Consider the following 19,806-nt stretch of genomic DNA (forward strand, 5'->3'; position numbering starts at 1 on the left):
TTTGTAGCACCTGGACTGGGATACACTCTCCACTTTCCACAGACGTGGAGACAAGCCCACAGGGTCTGGTATGGCCAAATCCAGCAGAGCAGGAAGGACACCCCAAGGACAGGATGTGACAGTGGTGGGGTGTCCTTTGGCAGCTTGGGGAGACTGGAAAAGATGCCTGTTCCCCCAGCGCAGATGGGGAGCCCTTACAGCAGCAGCAGCGGGGTGAATTTCGTGAATAATGAGTGCACATCCGCTGGGTGCTTGGCCACCAGGACCTTCGAGAAGATTTGGGCAGCAGCCCTTCCTCCAGGGACAGACAAGTGACCAATTGACCTGAGGATTAGTGTCCATTCTGGAAACCTGAGACCATGTGGGTGGCAAACTGCATTTATTATTTTTTCGAGACAGGGTCTCTCTGTGTAGCCTTGGTTGCCCTGGACTCACTTTATAGACCAGGCTGGCCTCAAACTCACAGCGATCCACCTGCCTCTGCCTCCCGAGTGCTGGGATTAACAAACTGCATACTTTTACAAGCCTTGTCTCTCGAATAGGCATGGAGGACTCGGACAATAAATGTCCCTGTCTAAGGGGAACCGATCCAGAGTTGAGAACCTCTCCATCTTGCTCAGTGGGTAGGTAGAAGCAGGAGGAGGTTGTATGTACAGCCATAGTTGTGCCTTTCTGAATACCCATAAACCTCTAGGAGTTAGTTCCCTCCCTCACCCAAGAGCAGGGGTGTCCCTGCAGAGTGGCTTCAAGCCTCATCAGGTGTAGGACCATGGCTTGTGTCTTTGCCCTGTTGGTTTCTTTTTAGCCCGGTAAGGTAGCAAGGCCAGATCTGGCTTTATCCCATTACCGCACTGGAAACATACTTGGGTAGCTTCAACCTGCAGGTTTTGGGGCTCCCCACTGGGGTGAAAGTCGGGGTGGGTGCTTATGAACCTCGTTGGTTCCTCTCCTCAGGAGTCTGCAGCTAAGTGTGCGAGCGAGAAGCTTCTGCAGGGAGCACAGACAGCTATTTGGATGGGTCTGCACAGGTCTGCTCTGTTCTGGTAAGCAGGACCCATCCTGTCCCATTCAGGAGACAGTCACTGCCCCTCTCGTCTCCAAATCACATAGCAGGCTCATGCACTCACTCAGTCAACCAATGGAGCTTGTTGAGCACCAACTAGGCCAGCTCAAGATAGGAGCTCGGGGCTCCATCAAGCCCAACTACATCCCATTTCCAAGTCCTTCCTTGGGAGCAAAGGAGAGGCAACAAAGCAACAAGCCACCCTGGAGGATGGTAACCGTCATGGCAATGAGGGCTGAGGCCCTCCCCTACCTCACCCCTCAAAGCACAAAGGTCAGGGAGCAAAGGTGAAAGCAAGCAGGGTGTGGGCTTTGATAGTCTAGTGTGGCCGGAGGGTAAAGTTTCTGAAGGGTGCTCAGCCCAGGTCTGCAGAGGCAGGAGGACTCCGGAGGACTTGGCAAGCAGGAGGGAGGGAGGCAGCTGCTATATTCCCGGACTTGGATTTCACTGTGAAGTCCAGAGATGTGCATGGAAGGGTTTAAACTGAAAAGCATCCAGGTTGACATCACACTGCTAGACCAAAAAATGGCTGCAGGAGAGACAGGGTACCGTGAGGCCTCAGTGCCTGAGAGGAGGAAGCCCAAGACAGACTGGGCTGATGTGGGAATTGAGGGAGCGATCAGTGCCTGCTGAACCCCGGGAAGTGACCGTGTGTGCAGGGTGGAGGAGGTCTTGGGTTACAGTGGGGAAAACAGTGGTCCCTTACTTCCACAGAAGTGCACGTGGAGGACGTGGTCTCCACAGGGAGGGAGAGAGGGGACCCGTTTGCTAGGGCTAGAACGGCTAAGCCATGGGCAGATGAAGTGCTCTCCAAAGGATATTTGCAGAATGAGCTGAGAAGTAGGTCAGGGGCAGGAAGTCTTGGGCCAGCTACAGGTAAAGAGCTTGCAAAGCCAAGGGCTGAGGAGTGTCCACGGATTTAGGGACAAGCATGTAAAGGTGGCTTTAGGGGAGTGGCACATCTCTTTAATTCTGCCACCCAGAAAGCAGAGGCAGGCTGATCTCTTGAGTTCAAGGCCAACTTGGTCTACATAGTGAGTTCTAAGCCAGCCAGAGCTGCATAGTGAGACCCTGAATTTAAAAACAAAAGAAAGAAAAGACAAGAAAGAAAAAGAAATGGACAGAGAAACACTGTTTCAGAAACCCCCAAATAAATAAATAAATAAATAAATATGGATGAGAGGTCAGGCAGTAAAGATTATATAAATGAGTAACTCTTTGGAGAAATATTTTTGTTTGTTTGTTTGTTTGTTTGTTGAGACAGTCTTACTTTGTAAGTTAGGCTGGGCTAAAGTTCACCATGTAGCCCAGGCTAGCCTCAAACTCAATGCAATGCCTTAGACTCCTAAGTGTTGAGATTATGGGCATGAGCCACCATTCCCTGCTGAGATTTTGTTTCGTTTTGTTTTTAGATGAGAACAGGTAGAGAATACTAAGGGCCAGGGTGTGGCCGAAGATTGAAGGCGGCCATGTTTGTTTTGTTTGAGACAGGGTTTCTCTGTGTAGCCTTGGCTGTCCTAGACTCACTTTGTAGACCAGGCTGGCCTCGAACTCAACAGCCTCTGCCTCCTGAGTGCTGGGATTAAAAGCGTGCGCCACTATGTCAGCAGGCCACGTGTTTTTTGATGGGAGACACGAAAATGTTTTTTTGAGCTGAGGAGACTTTTTAGAAAGAGGTGAAGAAATGACATGCTGGTGCCTGGAAGATCCGGAGGGAAGGCTAGCCTCGTCTATATAGTGAATTGGAGGCCAGCCTGGGTTACATTAGACCTTGTCTCCACAAATAGTTTGGTTAGGGAGAGAATGGCTCAGTGACTGAAAGCACCTAAGGACCTGAGTTCTATCCCCAACACCCAGGTAGGTGTGGAAGAAGAGAACAGGCTCCTAAAAGTTGCCCTCTGAGGGGGAAAAAAAAAAGTTGCCCTCTGACCTCCACACCTGTGCAGCAATCCCTGCATGCCGCCCAATCGGTAAATTACAATTTTCTTTTAAAATGGGCTGAGGTTGCAGCTCAGTTGATTAGAATTGTCACCCAGTGTGCACAGAGCCCTGGGTTCAATCCCAGCATGACACAAAGCTAGGGACCACGGTGGTGTGTCCCCATACTCCGAGCACTTGGGAGATAGAGAAGGCTAGATCAGAATTTAAAGCCGTGGCTACGTGGTGCATTTTTCACCCTCGTGGTATGAGATCCCAGGTTTGTTGTTGGTTGGTTGGTTTTGGGGTTATAATTCAAGGCTGTCTTTCTTGGCTCTAGGAGGGAGGGAGGGGAAAAAAGGAGGTGAAGGGGGGTGTTGGGTGGCGGAGGGGGGGGAGGAAAGAGGGAGGGAGGGAGATCTTACAGCTAGAAGGGTTTGCGAAGAGAGCCCTGCTCTTTGAGGGCTCCCAGGTTGGAGAAAGGGAACTTTACTTTTACACAGGCCTCACACTACAGCTTGACTAAAACTTCAATTTTGTCATCCCTCGAGGGCCAGGAGTGATTTCTGTCACTCTGGGCTACCCTTTCAGAACCCTTCGTCCAGCAGGTTTAACTACTAGCATTCCTCAGGGTCTACTGACCTGTCTACTTCTGCAACAGTCCTAGCTTCTCTCAGGGCAGGTGACCACTGTGTACCTGCCCTGGGCTCCCGCCTCCCCACATTCTGTGTTGGCTGTGGGTGTGCCCAGTTCATGAATTCTCCCTACCTACAGGCCACACACAACATTCCTTTCTGAAGGCCTGTGCCCTGTGCCCTGTTGTGACTCAGCTTGCTATGTCACAAACACCCTGAGGGTGGGCCAGTTTGTGAGGTTCGAGCCTCAGTCTTCCCTTGGCCCCAAGCCCCAGGCCCCTTGCTGTGTCCTGTTCTAAGTAATGTCATAGCAGGTGGCAGGTGAGGTGAGACTCAGATTTCTGTGAACTACTTCGCCCTATATTTTCCATCACTCTTCAAGGCCCTGGATTTTGAAACTCAAAAGCACCCCCCACATCTCAATCCCCCCAAGCCCCCTCCACTCCACTCCCCCCCCCCCCCCCCCCGCAGCTGCTGCCATTTTCTTTTTGTGAGGCAAAAGCTCAGACTGGCTCAGCGGAAAGCCCGGTCAAGGAAAAAAGAACCCTTGGGGGGTGGGAAATACCCTGTTATTGGTGAGGCCTGGAGATGGCTCCATCTGTAAAGGACCTGACACACAAGCACAGGTCCCCAACACCCGTGTAACAACTGTGTCATGGGTTTGAGTGTCCTTTTGGGTAGGAGATGTATTAGGGGAGATGTATTAGGAGTGTTGTGGTAGCCACCAGAGGAGACTGCTTGAACACAGGTTCGAGCCAATAGAAAGTTTGATTAGCCAGCTGGGCGACTGCACTGGGTGTTTCGGAATCCCTGTGTGTAGCCCCCATCCTTTCTCGGGGTGAGCATTTAAGCACAGAAACCTTGTGCTGGGTTGACAAACTTCAGTTAGTGAGAACAGTTAGTCAGAAGCGGAACTACAGAAGCTAAAAAGCAAGGTCAGTACATTAGAGACTTTCCCAGAAAACCAGGGACTTTATTTATTTGTTTATTTAGTTTAGTTTAGTTTTGTTTTCGGGACAGAGTCTCTCTGTGTAGCCTTGACTATCCTGGACTCACTTCATGTAGACTAGGCTGGCCTCCAACTCACAGCGATCCACCTGCCTCTGCCTCCCAAGTGCTGGGATCAAAGGCGTGCGCCACCACCACCCAGCAGAAAACCATGGACTTTAATGGATTAGGTTTTGGTTTCGTTTTGGCAGGTGTTGCTGTCTCTGTGCTGAGGTTTATGGTCTGAATGGCACCTCCATCGTGGAATCAGTTGTGCTAAGGTCTAGGGGCCTACTGAGGTCTGGGGCCCTGTTACAGTAGAGTTCTTAAGGTCAAGCAGGCAGCCTATCAGGGACTGTATGAGTTCTGGCCAGGAAACAGAGTGAGGTTCCCCTTCTCAGAGGTTTCAGAGAACGGAGGACAGGCACAAGCCATGTAGTTAATGAGTAGCCCATAATATGTATGTGTGGTCAGGTTGCCTGGGCAGCAGGGGGAAGGGGGGGGGAAGCTACCCTCCTTAGCAACTGTGGGGTCACAGCAGGGGGGTTATCAAGTTCCCAGAGTCATGTAACCTGAGCTTGCTGAACTCCTAGAAATGAGGATTACAGACCCACAGACATAGTAGGGTGCCTGCCATTTCTTTTACAACAGCTGTGAGGGGAGAGAGAGGAGGCTGATGCAGGTGGGTGTGGCCTAACCCAAAGCTAACGATGCTGTGCAAAAGAACGCACCCACAGATACATAAACGTACCCCCACCCGACCCCATGCACACACATAGAGACAGAGACAGAGGGAGACAGAGACACATAGAGAGACAAAGAAAGAGAGAGAGAGAGAGACAGACAGACAGAGACACAGACAGACAGACAGACAGATAGAGAGGAGGGGGTCATTTACTAACAGTACAGGATGGAGGCACTCTGGAGTCACATAGGGTCACTGGCTTACCCAGCCTGGTGCTCTGTAGACCTAGCATGGCTCTGGCCAAGTGCCCTCCTGATGCCCAGCCACTATGTTGTTTCGTCTCTCAGTCTTTGCCACCACTTTATAATGTGCAGAGAGGTCTTCTTACAATTTTTCCCAGGCCTCAGGCATGCTAGGCAAACCTCTGTCACTGACACACACACACACACCGACACAGTAGGGACAAATGTCTTCACTTCTAGATGAGGAGAGTGAGGCTGGGAGGAATTGAGTGACTTTCCTACTTTACTGCTCTGGGTGGGCGGGGCAGAGCCAGGGACTGGGCGCCAGGGTTTCGCCTGCTCAGCCCACCAATGATTCCTCCTGCAGCTTATACCGCCTTCTTGATCATCGCCTGCCTCCTGGACTTCCAGAGGGCCCTGGCTCTGCTGGTCATCACCTGTGTGGTTCTGGTCTTTCTGGCCTATGGTTTGCTAAAGAGGCTTCTGGGGTCCAAGCTGAGCCGGTGTGTGAAGCTTCAAGGCCATTCTCGCCTGAGCCTCTGGCTGAAAAGGTAAGTGAACCGTCAGCCTTAAGCAAGGCTAGGGTGCCTTCAAAATCATTGGCCAGCTCAGGTTTGCTGAAGTTTTTTGTTTGTTTTTGTTTTGTTTTGATATGATTGTTGCAACAGGAAACCCAGGGCTAAAGCCAGACTTGTGAGAGTTTCCTGTGTTTAGAGAGTCTGGCCACCAAGCACAGGCCTTTCCATGATGTCTGATTAGGAGGATCACCTGGGACTAGCTTATCTCCCAGCTACATGGACACCTGGGGACATCCCTCAAGCCCAGTTCAAGAGGCTAGGTTGGCCAAGTGCCAGCACTTTAAATGAGACCCCAGGGGATCCTGATATAATTGGCCTGGGCCCTGAATAATAGTTTGGTGTTTGGTTCCTGGAGTCCATGGTCAAAGAAGGAAAGAAACCGATTCCCAAAAGTTTTCTTTTGACCTCCACATGCATGTGTACACACACACACACACACACACACACACACACACACACACACACACCCCAGTAATAAATAATTTTTTATTTTATTTATTTATTTGGTTTTTTTCAAGACAGGGTCTCTCTGTGTTAGTCTTGGCTATCCTGGGCTCACTTTGTAGTTCAGGCTGGCCTCGAACTCACTCGATCCCCCTGCCTCTGCCTCCTGAGTGCTGAGATTAAAGGCGTGCGCCACCAGGCCTAGCTTATAAATACTTTAAAAAATAAAACGTTATCTTAATAATCCTAGAGCTTAAGAAATGGCTTGGTGGGTTCAAACCACTGCCACTCTTGCAGAGGACCCTGCTCAGTTCCAAGCACCCACAGTGGATGGTTTACAGCTGCAAATACTCAGGCCTCAGCAGGCCCCTGCACTCACATGCATGTACCCACTCCCCTCACATACTACATAAGAAATAAAACGAAGCTTAGAAAAATAAGCTCTGGGAACCACAAACCACAGAGGTACGCTAGAGAGGAGAAGGGGGCTAGAAAACAAGAGTAGCGAATCTCCCCCCCCCACCACCATCCCTTCCTGTTGCTCTGACTGAGTGCTGCAGAGAGAGCAATGTACAAAGAATAGAGGTTTACATTGGCTCTTGGTGCTGGGCTCTGAGAAGTGCAAGAGCACAGCGTTGGCGTCTGTTTGGCCTTAAGCTTTAGCTCGTGGCAGCAGAGGGGCAAGCAAAGGCCCATGGAAGAGAAGAAATAGGAGAGGCCACCTTGATTTATTCTAGCCACAGTAACTAACCCGGACCTGTAGAGTAAGCATCACTCATGTCCCTTGTGATTAACCTGGAAGGCTGCTCCTTCCAGCACAGTGTCGGTTAAATCTCACCACGGCAAGCCAGACATGGTAGTGAGCTCCTCCGGTCCCAGCACTTTGGCGACGGAGGCAGGAGATTGGCAAGTTTGAAGCCAGCTTGGGCTGCATGAGACTCTGTCCCAAGACAAAACAAATTCAACGGGAGTTTCAGTGGGAAAGGCCACACCCAACCCCATGCTTCTCACATACACAACACGGCTTCCCGTCCCAATTGTCCAGAGTCTTATCTTAGTCAAACATCAACTTGAGAGAGTTCAGAGTCAAAAGTCTCATCTGAGGGTCAGGGAAAACTCCTCTTAGCTGTCAGCTTGTACATCAAAACGTGTCACTTCCAAAACAACAGGTAAGCAGGACACACAGTCCAAAAGGGTGAGAGAGTCAGGAAGATGGGGGTAGCAGGACCCAAGCAAGTCTGAAGTCCAAGAAGGGAAAAAAGAACCTGATTGAAAAATATTTTTATATGTATTTGTGTGTGTGTGTGTGTGTGTGTGTGTGTGTGTGCATATGTGTGTTTGTGTGTGTACACACATGATAGGTGTGGGTTGGTGTGGGTGTTCATGTGCAAATGTCAGAAGACAACCTTTGGGACTCTGTTCTCTCTGTCCACCGTCGGGGGTGGAATTCAGATCATCAGGGTTCTGTGGCGGGTGGTTTCATCCACTGAGCCATCTTACCAGCTTAAGACCTTAAATATTGAAAAGTACTCATATGCAATAAATAAAATAAATACATCTTTAAAAAAAAAAGAAATGTAATAAAAAAAAAAAAAGAGCAGGACGTGGTGGCACATGCCTTTAATCCCAGAACTCAGGAGGCAGAGGCAGGTGGATCACTGTGAGATCAAAACCAGCCTGGTCTACAAAGTGAGTCCAAGACAGCCAAGGTTACACAGAGAAACCCTGTCTTGGAAAAAAAAGTAAGAAATGAAATATTAGTAGAACACACACCAGAAATGAAAATATACAATGCATCTGTACACATTATTCATTATACTGTATAAATGGAATAATTTTTCTTTCACATTAAAAATATCTCAAAGTTAAAAAAAAAAAAAAGAATAGAGCCAGGAAGAAGGTCCGTTTCAACTCAGAGTAAAAAGGATGTAGCCCACAGGGCTTCCTGTAGAGTCCATGGACCACTAAGGGTGCATGTGCACATGCATGTGAGCGTGCGTGAGTGTGAGTGCGTGTGTGATGCTAAGGCTTATGGCTTGATTCCCCCCCCCCTCCTGTAGAGGTCTAGCCCTTGCTGCTGTCCTGGGCCTGATCTTGTGGCTATGTCTGGACACATCTCAGCGGCCAGAACAGCTGGTGTCCTTCGGAGGGATCTGTGTGTTCCTTGTCCTTCTCTTCACTGGCTCAAAGCATCACCGCGCTGTGAGTGGTCAGCTGGCTACCCAGGCTGGAAGCCAGCAGATGGATGTGCCCTGTGGGCGGGGGCTGGGGCGGGATGCATGCGTCTGCTGGGAGAACACCTGAGACTCAGCTGGGGGAAGAGCAGTGTGCACTGCGGCGGCTGTTGAGGGACCTACTGGGACTGGAGACCCTAAGTGTCAAGTTATCCGTCTAAGCAGAAGCCCTTGGATTCCCTAGGGGACAGGGAGCTTTCTGAGTAAGACTGTTGATATCTCGCTAAACTCACAGTCTGCTGGGGCTAGTAATTTCCTCGTTAACATATTCCTCAGCTTTGTGGCCTCAGGAACTACCTTAGCCCAGAAATTAGGGAACCTGAGCTTCCAGTTCCATGGGAGAATCTAAGTGTATCCTGAAATCATCAGATTAAAACAGTGCTTCCTGAGGTTAGAGTTCCTGACCAGGGGCTATAGCATCTCCTTGGAACATACTAGAAACACTAACTCTCGGGCTTAACTCCTCACATATTGAGTTAGATACTCTGGAGTAGGCTGGCCCAGCAAGCCCTCCAGGTGACTAGTATACACAGTGTCCTGCCCATGGAGGACGTTCCTGATGTACTGGGTGGATAGGCTCTTCTCTCATCATCTCCATGGCAACCATAGAGCAACTGTGTCCCAGAATCAGGACCCCTCTGTGCTACAGACAGAGCATGGCTGCACAAGTGTCTGATGCTGCTCTCCTGCTAGGGTGGCGTCAAGGAGTCATTCCGTGCCGAGTGCAAAAAGCAGCCCTAGGGCCTGGGCTGTCCCGTCACATGAGCCGTCAAGAGACCTGAGGTCAGGATGCTAAGAGCATACAGAGGACAGATGGTGAGGGTCCAGGCAGACAGAAATCAAACGCTAAGCTGGAGAGGATCTGGCCTTGGGCAGGCTCATGCCTGTATCCTAAGGCCATGGTCTGAGAAGCGAGTGCCAGGCTACACATCAGCCTGTAGAATACTGCACTGCCAAGAGCCTGGCCTAGTCTGCATGCTGTGTGGCTGTTGGCAGCAGACCCAGTGCTGGGCTGGACCCAGGCAGCTACACGCAGGACAAAGCTTATGACGCCCTCCCTGGCCCCCACCCTCATCCCACACCCCACTGTGGACCTGTGGATTGCCCCAAGCTGCTGAGCTCACCAGGGCCTGTCTGCTGGCTGGCAGGTGTCATGGCGGGCTGTGTCCTGGGGCCTCGGGCTGCAGTTTGTGCTTGGACTCTTTGTCATCAGAACAGAACCGGGATTTGTTGCGTTCCAGTGGCTGGGTGATCAGATCCAGGTACGTATGCTGGGCCCTGCTCCTGGGGAGTTGGGGAGAGGCCACTTGATTTGGGGGAAGGTAAGTGTGGAGGTCCCAGAGATGGTTTGGGATCAGGAAGACTGGGGCCCCATATCTGGGGGACTGGCCAGGAGCTTGCAGGGTCCCCCAGCTCAAGGATTCCCAGCCATTCTTACTCTTTCAAAGCTGGGTTGGGTGTGAAATGGACTCCCAGGTGGTGATGCTCTTAGGGTGTTCAGGTGACAGGTCATGAGACCTGCAGTGGTTTTCAGTGGCTTAGGATACAAATAAGTTAAAATTGCTAACAAAAACCTTTGAAAATTATCCACTTGGCAATGGATTTAGAAATAATGATTATTGAAGTCATACTTGGTTTCATTTTGTTTGTTTGTGTTATTTCTGCTGTTTATTTTATTTTTAAAGATTTATTTATTATGTATACAGTCCTCTGCCTGCATGTAAATCTGCAGGCCAGAAGAGGGCATCGGATCCCATTATAGATGGTTGTAAGCAACCACGTGGTTGCTGGGAATTGAACTTAGGACCTCTGGAAGAGCAGTCAGTGCTCTTAACCTCTGAGCCATCTCTCCAGCCTCTTATTTTTTATTTTTTTAAGATAGGGTCTCATTATGTATCCCTTGCAGGTCTGAATCTCACTATAAAGATCAGGCTCGCCTCAAATTCACAAAGATCTGCCTGCCTTGGCCTCCCAAGTACTGGGATTAAAAGCATGTGTCATCATGCCCGGCTGACATCATCGGGTTTTTACTATTCTGCGTTGTTCCACTTCAAAATTCTGGGAGCTAGCTGGCTTCGTTTGTGTGCATACGTGCGTGTGTATGCATGACTTCATGTGTACGTGCTGTTGTTCCTCAGGCACCGTCCACTTTCTTCTGAGGCAGGGTCCTTCACTGGCCTGGAGCTTGGCAAGTAGGATGGCTGGCCAGAGATCCTGAGGGATCTACCTGTGTCCACTTCCCCAGCACTGGGGTTATAGCACCTGCCACCACACCTGTTTTTTGGTTTTTTTTTGTTTTTAAAGATTTATTTATTACATATATAGTGTTCTGCTTGCATATATACCTGCACACCAGAAGAGGGCAGCAGATCTCATTATAGATGGTTGTGAGCCACCATATGGTTGCTGGGAATTGAGCTCAGGAACTCTGGAAGAGCAGACAGTGCTCTTAACCACTGAACCGTCTCTCCAGCCCACACACCTGGGTTTTTTAAAGCTAAGGATTCTGGGGGTGAAAATGTCTGGGTCCTTGTTCTTATGAGGCAAACACTGTACCAGCTATCCCCTTCAATTGCAGGGCTTGTTTTACTTGTTGAGACAGTCCCACTGTGTAGCCCAGGCTGGCCTTGAATACCTGGCAATCCTCCTGCCTCAGTTCCCAATTGAGATTACTCGCCTGAGCTGCTACTCCTAGCTCTTGAAGTTATATGTCTGTTTTTGTTTTTGTTTTTGACAGTGACTCATGTAGTTCAGGTTAGCCTTGAACTCACTATGATGAAGTGTACATAATACAAAGTTTACTATTTTGATTCTTGTAAGTCTCCATAAACTCATGCACACAGGATGAAGGCCACACAGTGTCCCAGAGCTGGTAGATCTTGAGGCAGGAGGGCCTGTGCCCCTGGCGTCCTTCTCCCATCAGTGCTGGGGCCCAGGCTGAGTTTCTGGCCATGGTTCCCTGCCCTCCCTTCCTAGGCCCACTCCGTGTGTTTGTGTTCCCTCCAGGTCTTCCTGAGCTACACGGAGGCCGGCTCCAGCTTCGTCTTCGGGGAGGCTCTGGTCAAGGATGTCTTTGCCTTTCAGGTCGGTTGACTCTGGTCCCAGCAGGGGTTGGCAGCTGTGAGGACTAGCAGGGCTGATGAAGGCTCCTGTGGGTGCAGGCTGGTCCCTACTGTTCCCTCCCTCTCTCCTCTTTCTCTTCTCCCTCTTTCCTTCTGCTCCCTCAACATTTTATTGTGCATCTACGGTCATGCAAACATATTGTAGGTTAAAAGTCACACTTCTGTTTTAAAGACTCCATTGCCCCATGGCAGAGCCTAGTCCTAGTTTAAAACAGAGCAGCCTATGCTGGGGACACTACTGATGTGGTGTTCCCTTGATGTTCTGAGTGGAGCTGTCACTATATTTCTTCTCTTCTCCCGCCGGTAACCTGGTCAAGCCTCTAAAATGCCTTGGTTGGTAAGGACTTCAGTGTAACAACACCCCCCCGCCCCTTTTTAGTATAGCCTGGTTTACAGCCTAACTGTCTAGAGACCCTGAAGCTCACTCCAGATTTATACTGCATTTCCAAAAGCCAGGGAGAGAGAGAGAGAGAGAGAGAGAGAGAGAGAGAGAGAGAGGGAGGGAGGGAGGGAGGGAAAGGGAGAGGGAGAGAGAGAGAGAGAGAGAGAGAGAGAGAGAGAGAGAGAGAAAGAGGGAGAGAGGGAGAGGGAGAGAGAGAGAGAGAGAGAGAGAGAGAGAGAGAGAGAGAGAGAGAGAGACAGAGCGAGCTTGGCCCCAGTTGTCTGCCTCTGATGCCATAGTAACAAGGAGATGAATCACCTCCCCGCCTGGCTAGACCACTAAGCCCACCTAGGGGCTGCACAGGTGATGTGGGTAGGGTCTGAAGTTTAGGCCTTTATTTTTTCATCTGGTCACTGTTCCCAGAGCCTTTCTACTCTGATGGGGATGGTAGAGCCAGGGGACTTCCAGCCTCAACTGGAGACTCAGGCCTCACATAGAGCCAAATGAAGTCCAGACTGTCCTTTGTGGGCGTGAAAACTCTGACCTCTTACCTATTTTCCCTGGAGTTAAGTGTCTGTTTTGCGCCAGCAACCCTTTGAGGAAGATCCAGCCTGTCCAGAGAGTTTGAATGATGCCAGTGCTTCAAGGAAAGGGAGGGTCCCAGGTTCTTAAAGTCTGCCTGGCCCTGGGGAGATTTGCCCTTCATGTTCCATTATGTATAAAGATAACAGGAAGGGGACTGGAGAGATGGCTCAGAGGTTAAGAGCACTGACTGCTCTTCCAGAGGTCCTGAGTTCAATTCCCAGCAACCACATGGTGGCTCACAACCATCTATAATGAGATCCGATGCCCTCTTCTGGCCTTCAGTTGTACATGCAGGCAGAGGACTGTATACACAATAAATAAATAAATCCGCCTTTAAAAGAAAAAAGATACCAGGAAGGGCAGCCTTGGCCATGCTACAAGCTTACCTGAAAACTGCCCGCATAGGGTGTGGGGACTGTTCTCTCTGTAGCTGCATAACCAAGTATCAGGTGCCCAAAGTTCCAGGGCAAAGAGGTGAGCGACTGCTGCAGGCGACTTCTTAAAGCCCTGACAGATCCTCAGCTTTAAACAGCACTCAGTATAGGCTTGTGTAGCCAGTGTAGGCTCGGCCTTACTACGCATCCTTTACACAGCTTTCAGCCCCCACAAAGCTGTTCACTGAGTGAATGAAGTAAGCAAGCCATGGTCTGGAGTGGCCCTGTGCTGAAAAGGGTGTGGTGTCGTGTCCCCCCCCCATCCCCCCCCCATCCCCGTGCCTGCTAGGGAGGGAGCTTGTGGTCAGTGAGCCCCAGGGGACAGCCACTCCTGGCTTTCCTTGTGGTCCTAACACAAAGGCTGAGCTATCTGCTTGTTTTGTTTTGTTTGGGACAGGGTTTGTCTGTGTAGCTCCAGCTGTTCTGGAACTCTCTTTCTGTAGACTAGGCTAGCTTCAAACTCACTTCTCTGTCTGGGATACGGTCTCATGTAGGCCAGGCTGGCCTTGACCTCATCACAGAGCCGAGGCCGACCTTCTTCTATCCGTGAAGTGCGTTGCCATTACAGGCATGCAACACCACGCCAGACCCAAGGGCTCTCCTCTCTCCAACCTCCCCACCAAGACTCAGGGCTTCTTATCCGTCACGGGCCAAGGGTGGACTTGAGGCAATTCAGGGATACTACAAACCACTTGCCCCACTCTTCGCTGGTATTCTAGTGCAGAAGTTTGCGGTCTGTGGGTCTCAGCCCCTCCTGGGGGTTGAACAATTCTCTCAAAGGGGTCGCATATCAGATATCCTGCATATCAGATGTTTACATTGTGTTTCATAATGGTAGCAAAATTACAGCTGTGAAGTAGCAATGAAAATAATAATATGAAGCCTGGTGCGGAGGCGCACACCTGTAATCCTAGTACTCAGGAGGCAGAGGCAGGTGGAATTATGTGTGGTCCAGGCCACTTTCATCTGCAAAGCGAGTCCAGGCCAACCAATGCTACACAAAGAAACCCTGTCTTGGGGAAAAAAAAAAAAAAAAAAAAAAAAAAATATATATATATATATATATATATATATATATATATATATTTGAGAGTCACCACAACATGAGGAACTGTATTAAAAGCTCACAGCATTAGGAAGGTTGAGAACCCCTGTGCTAGGGGAAGAGAAGAGAAAAAGCTTAGCATGGGAGGAAGGGGAAGAAAAACCTAATAACAGCTACAGCTTACAGAGAACTGAGGCCAGGCTTCATCTCAGCCTCACCCCAGCCTGTCAGAGAAAATCCGGTTGTCCCTTCACAGATGAGGACTCTCAGGCTCAGAGTGGCTGACACTTTTGCAAAGTCACGAGGAGGCTAATGAGTCAAGATTGGAGCCCCAGCCAGTGGTCTTGGTTTTCAGTTTCTGTGCCCCCCCCCCCCCGACATTAGAGCCCCTTTCTCAGGCGGCAAGGGGCTCGGGGTCGTGGAACTTGTGTTCTCCTAGCTTCTAAGAGGTTGCATTCTTTGGGATTGCTGGTTCAGGGTGGCACCTAGCTTCCCCCAGGAGGAGGGAGCAGGGCTGCTTCCTGGCTCACAAACTGGAAGGGCAGGTGGAGCTGGCAAAGGCCAGAACAGCTGCAGCCTCAGGCCCCCTCTGCTTAGCCTTCAGGGTCGGCTCTGTCCCTCACCCAGTGTTTACCCCGTCAACACCAGATGTTCACACAGCACATCAGCCAGGGAGCACTGACTCTCTGCAGCTGGACCAGTCCTGGGCAGGATTCTGATTGGCTGCCTTGGATAATAGGACCATGCTTGAAACAGTTACCTTGTATCCCCCAGCTGGAGCTCTTGCTGTCTGCTGTGAGGCAAAGGGGGGGTGGTGGTTATGGGGCTGAAGTCGCCTGATTGAGTGGAAGCAAGCCTTAGCAACTGCATCCCTTAGTGAGGTTTGGTGGCACACACCTTTCATCCCAGCAGGAGGAGGCAAGAGTGTCTCGGTCCAAGGCTAGGCTGGTTGACAGAGACAGCTCAGGACAGCTGGGGCTACACAGAAAAACCCTGCTTCCAAAAACAAAAATGACAAGAAGAAAAAAAAATATGCACCTTTCAGAGTATTTACCAGGAGAGGCAGGCACTGGAAACTAAGGCAGACACCTAGGTTTCTAAAGGACCCCCGAGTATTCCAAGCCTGTGTTGGGGGTCTAGTATAGGACCAGAGCAGTGATAAGAGATGGCCTCCCCGTCTGGGGAATGCAGTGGTGGGCATGAAACCTCTGATTGGTTCCCTTCCTTAGAGTCTCATAGCCACAACCTCGGGCTATTTCTGGGAATCTGGATGGTACCTCCTGGCCAGAGTTTAACTCTTCTGTTAATGAGATGTATATGCAGACAGACAAACTCAAACTGGCTTTGGGGGTACAAAAAGGTTAATTTCTTCTTCTTCTTCTTCTTCTTCTTCTTCTTCTTCTTCTTCTTCTTCTTCTTATTATTATTATTATTATTATTATTATTATTATTATTATTACAAAAGATTAATTTCTATGCTTAGGAAATACAGAGACTTCAGGTCCTGCTGGGCCAGGTACCCAACATGACCTGGGATCTATGTGCCTTGGTCTGATCTTGTCTCTGTCCTGGTTTTAGCTATGGGCAGGCAGTCTTAGGGTGATGGCAAACACTTACCAGGGTTTAGCAACCTTAGACAGGAGGAGGGAAGGTGGGAGGGAGGGAGAAAGAGAGCAGAGAGTGAAACTGAGAGACAGACAGACAGACAGACAGACAGACAGACACAGACACAGACACAGAGACACAGAGAGATAAACAGAGACAGAGACCCACTTCCTCAATAGTTCCTGACAGTGCACAGCTGAGCTATCAGCCAGAAGTATACCGCCCACAGGCTGACAGTGGGAAAGGTGGTTGTTGATGCACAGAAAAACCACTAGAGCAAAAGGAAAAAGGGACGGGTCTCCAGGACAGCATCCTGGTCTCCCAGAGGCCACATTCCAGACTGCCAGTGTTGCAGGGGGGTAGGGGGAGGGGTGTGTGTGTGTGTGTGTGTGTGTGTGTGTGTGTGTGTGTGTGGTGTCTGCTGTGTCCTCTCCACCCTGGTGGCGGCTGCTCTCTCTGCTCTGGAAGAACAGGCACACACCTGCCACTTGTCTCTCCTCAAATCACCCTTTAGAACCACTGAACCTCAACAGTCAGTGCTGGGCAGGAGCTCTGTGGCTTTTGACCTCCCTTGTGACTTCCAGAAGGGCTAACCGAGGCCTGGGAAGAAGCTGGCCCCATCACCCAGGAGGGCAGAGCAGTCCGCGGTTAGACTTGTCACTGCCCTTGACAAGAGTCAGTGTTTTTTGTTTGTTTGTTTTCTCACACTCAGAGGAGACACCAGCAATGGTGTGTTTGCCCTGCAAACCCAGAAGCACCTTTAATAACAGCAGGGACGCACTCATGCTAACAAAATACATGAAGATTCAATGTTCAGTTAGAGGAAGGGTAGCACACGGCTTATCCCTGACTAGCCCTGGCAGTTTGCAGTTTAGTGCTAGCAGTTCCCTGGCTCCTGGGAGGTCAGTCCTGCTGATAAATTCCTGGTCAGTGTGTTAGCCAAAGGCAGCCTTAACAAGGCACATACCTACACACACACACACACACACACACACACACACACACACACACCATTCTTTTTTTTTAAGTTTTATTTATTTTTATTTTATGTGCATTGCTCTTTTGCCTGCATGTGTGTCTGTGCAAGGGTGTCAGATCTTGGAGTTAACAGACAGGTGCGAGCTGCCATGGAGGTGCTGGGAATTGAACCCCCCAGGTCCTCTGGAAGAGCAGTCCCACCCCCTGCTCACACCCCTCCCCCGCACACACACCCCTTTCAACCTTGAGCCTTGCCCTCCAGGTAGGCTGGCTCTGTTGCTGCTGAGTGGAATGGGAGGCTCTCTTCCTGGGAAGCTCAAGGCGCTGGGCTTAGGCTCTGGCTGGCGGCCACTCTGGGAAGCCTTCCCTGAGTCCCGGCAGAGTTTTTTTCAGACCACAGGCTGTCTCCTGCTGGGATCTAGTCCAGATGATCTTTTCTCCGGGAAGTAGTCACCCTGGGACTCCTTCAGCCTCTCCTGGGCCCAGAGTCCTGCACAGTCCACGTGGTGTCCTTCTCCTGGCTCTATCTGCTTGATTAGTCACCCCGCCCACCCCTGTCCCCACCCCTGCTTTGGCTCCCTCTCCCTTCTAGTAACTTTCCACCCAATCCCCCCTGTGCTCCCCTCCTCACCTCCCTCCTCCCCCCTCAACCTCAGCTCCTGCCTTCTCGCTGGGTCTGGCTGACCCAGGAGTATACACTCACAAAGGATGGCTGCAGCCGCTGGCTCAGGCCCCACCTACTCAGCTAAGTAGTGTTGTTCAACTGCTCCCCCACGAGGAGCCCCTAAGGTGAAAGAAACTTTTTCATCTCCCTAGAGTTTAGGGGCATCACTGCCTAAGGCTGACTCTAATCCCCTCAGGTAAACAGTAAGATGGAGTGGGAAGAGAGCAGAGACTGAGGGCCTGGGATGGGGAGTGGGGGAGGGGCGGGGAGCGGGGTAGAGAGGGAAGAAAGCCAGTTTGAATAGGTTTGAGTTCCAGGCCGGATGAAGTCGGTCCAAGGGTGTGGTGCGGTGGAGACTCTGGAGCTGCGGTCCTCAGCGTATGGGAGGCTAGGATGAAAAACTATAGGCATGCTGGCTCACAAACAACTGGAACCCATTCCTCAGTGTGCCAGAGGCTAGGAAGGAGAGCAGAGCACGGCCGCGGTCACGTTCTGATCAGAAATCCCCCTTCCTGGTCATAAATCTGCTCTCCTCTCCTTACATGGCTGAAGACAGAGGGAGGGGAGCTCTCGGCCAGATTCCTTTCTCCTCCTCGGCTGGGTGGTGGGAGCAGATCTTTGCCTCCGCCTACCACCATCTACTTGTTCCAGAGAGATTGTGCAAGGCTCTCCCTTTTCAAAGCACACATAACCTTGCTCTTCAGCCTCCTGCACCCCCGCCCTGCCCGCCTGTCCGCCCCCGAGCGCCAGCTTGGCGTCCCGGAAGTGCTGCCCATCCATGCCGTCATGCTATTCTATTCGTCATGTTACGCGGCTTGGCTTCTGGTCTGTGTTCACACCTCTCCTCTGACGCCGCTCTTACCTAGCTAGGCAGCTTGCTAACTGCCAAAGTCTGTCTCAAGCACTGTCTTGCCCCAGCGCTGAGGCTCCCTCACAGGTGATCGGCCATGCCTGCTTGGTCTCTGTCGTTCTTTTGGCCGCTCTACCTCTGAATGTCCTCAGTCTCCTAGGCTCTTTATTTTCCTCTTGCCTTAGCAATTACAAGCCCGAGGGTCCTGCTCTGCACACGTCAGCAGTTTTCCAAGAGTGGCACTTGTTCTGTTACTTCAGCTGGACCTCGTCATCTTTTTTCCTTTTAAAAGAACTTTAAGGGGCTGGAGAGATAGCTCAGAGGTTAAGAGCACTGGCTGTTCCTCCAAAGGTCCTGAGTTCAATTCCCAGCAACCCCGTGATGGCTCACAACCATCTATAATGAGATCTGGTGCCCTCTTCTGGCGTGCAGGTATACACGCAGGCAGAATACTGTCTGTATACATAATAAATAAAAAATAAAATAACTTTAAATTAATTAATTGAGTAAGGGGGTGGTGCCACCGTGTGTATGTGGAAGTGAGAGGACAATTTGAGACAACTGGTTCTTTCCTAGCATGTGGGTCTCCAGGGTCTGTCTCAGGCCATCAGGCTCGGTGGCAAGCATTTACCTGCTGAGCCATTGCAGTGGCCTCAACTGCGTTTCTTATGGACCAAGTCCCCCAGCACTCCAGAGGCAGAGGCAGGGGTAGCTCTGTGAGTTCAAGGCCTATAAGTTCCAGGATAGCCAGGGCTGTCAAAAACAGTGAAACCCTGTTTTGTTTGTTTGTTTGTTTTTAAAGAGAGAAAAAAAGAAAAGAAAACCAAATTCCCTATGGCCCTGGCCATAGGGATGTGTTTGTTTACACTTAAAAGTGGTGCCTTTAAAAAAAATATATTCAGTATGTGTTTGTGAGTGTGTCTGGTATATGTGTTCTGTGTGTGAGAGTGTGTGCCTGAGTGTCTGTGTGCAAATATGAGCGTAATTACATGAGCATGTGTGTGTGTGTGTGTGTGTGTGTGTGAGAGAGAGAGAGAGAGAGAGAGAGAGAGAGAGAGAGAGAGAGAGAGAGAGAGAGAAAATGCATGTCTGTGTGAGTATGTGTCTGTGTGTGTGTTCATGTGTGCACATGTCTGTGTGTGTTCATGTGTTCATATGTGAGTGTATGTGTGAATGTGTGTGTGTGTGTGTGTGTGTGTGTGTGCGTGTGTGTGTGCACCTGCCTCAGTATCAGTGTTGAAGTCAGAAAACAACGAGTTGATTCTCCCTTCTGCCATGAGGGCCCCAGGGATGGAACCCAGGTGGCCAGGTTGGTGGCAAGCACCCTTATTGGCTGAGCCATCTTGTTGCCTCCCT

At 50.4% G+C, this 19,806-nt stretch overlaps 1 protein-coding gene across 10 annotated transcripts in view; it reads left to right on the forward strand.

Moving 5' to 3' along the window:
- Positions 1 to 19,806, forward strand: part of SLC28A1 (solute carrier family 28 member 1) — a 45,426-nt gene that overhangs the window by 3,833 nt on the left and 21,787 nt on the right. For all 10 annotated transcript variants that reach the window (XM_084772407.1, XM_084772412.1, XM_084772408.1 and 7 more), the window contains 5 exons: positions 955 to 1,043; positions 5,897 to 6,080; positions 8,612 to 8,753; positions 9,934 to 10,047; positions 11,792 to 11,869. In XM_084772407.1, coding sequence (XP_084628533.1) covers positions 955 to 1,043; positions 5,897 to 6,080; positions 8,612 to 8,753; positions 9,934 to 10,047; positions 11,792 to 11,869 — 607 coding nt within the window. The remainder of the gene's footprint in view (positions 1 to 954; positions 1,044 to 5,896; positions 6,081 to 8,611; positions 8,754 to 9,933; positions 10,048 to 11,791; positions 11,870 to 19,806) is intronic.

Source organism: Acomys minous (genome assembly GCF_964271855.1).
Source record: "Acomys minous genome assembly, chromosome: 2".
NCBI classification, from domain to species: Eukaryota; Metazoa; Chordata; class Mammalia; order Rodentia; family Muridae; genus Acomys; species Acomys minous.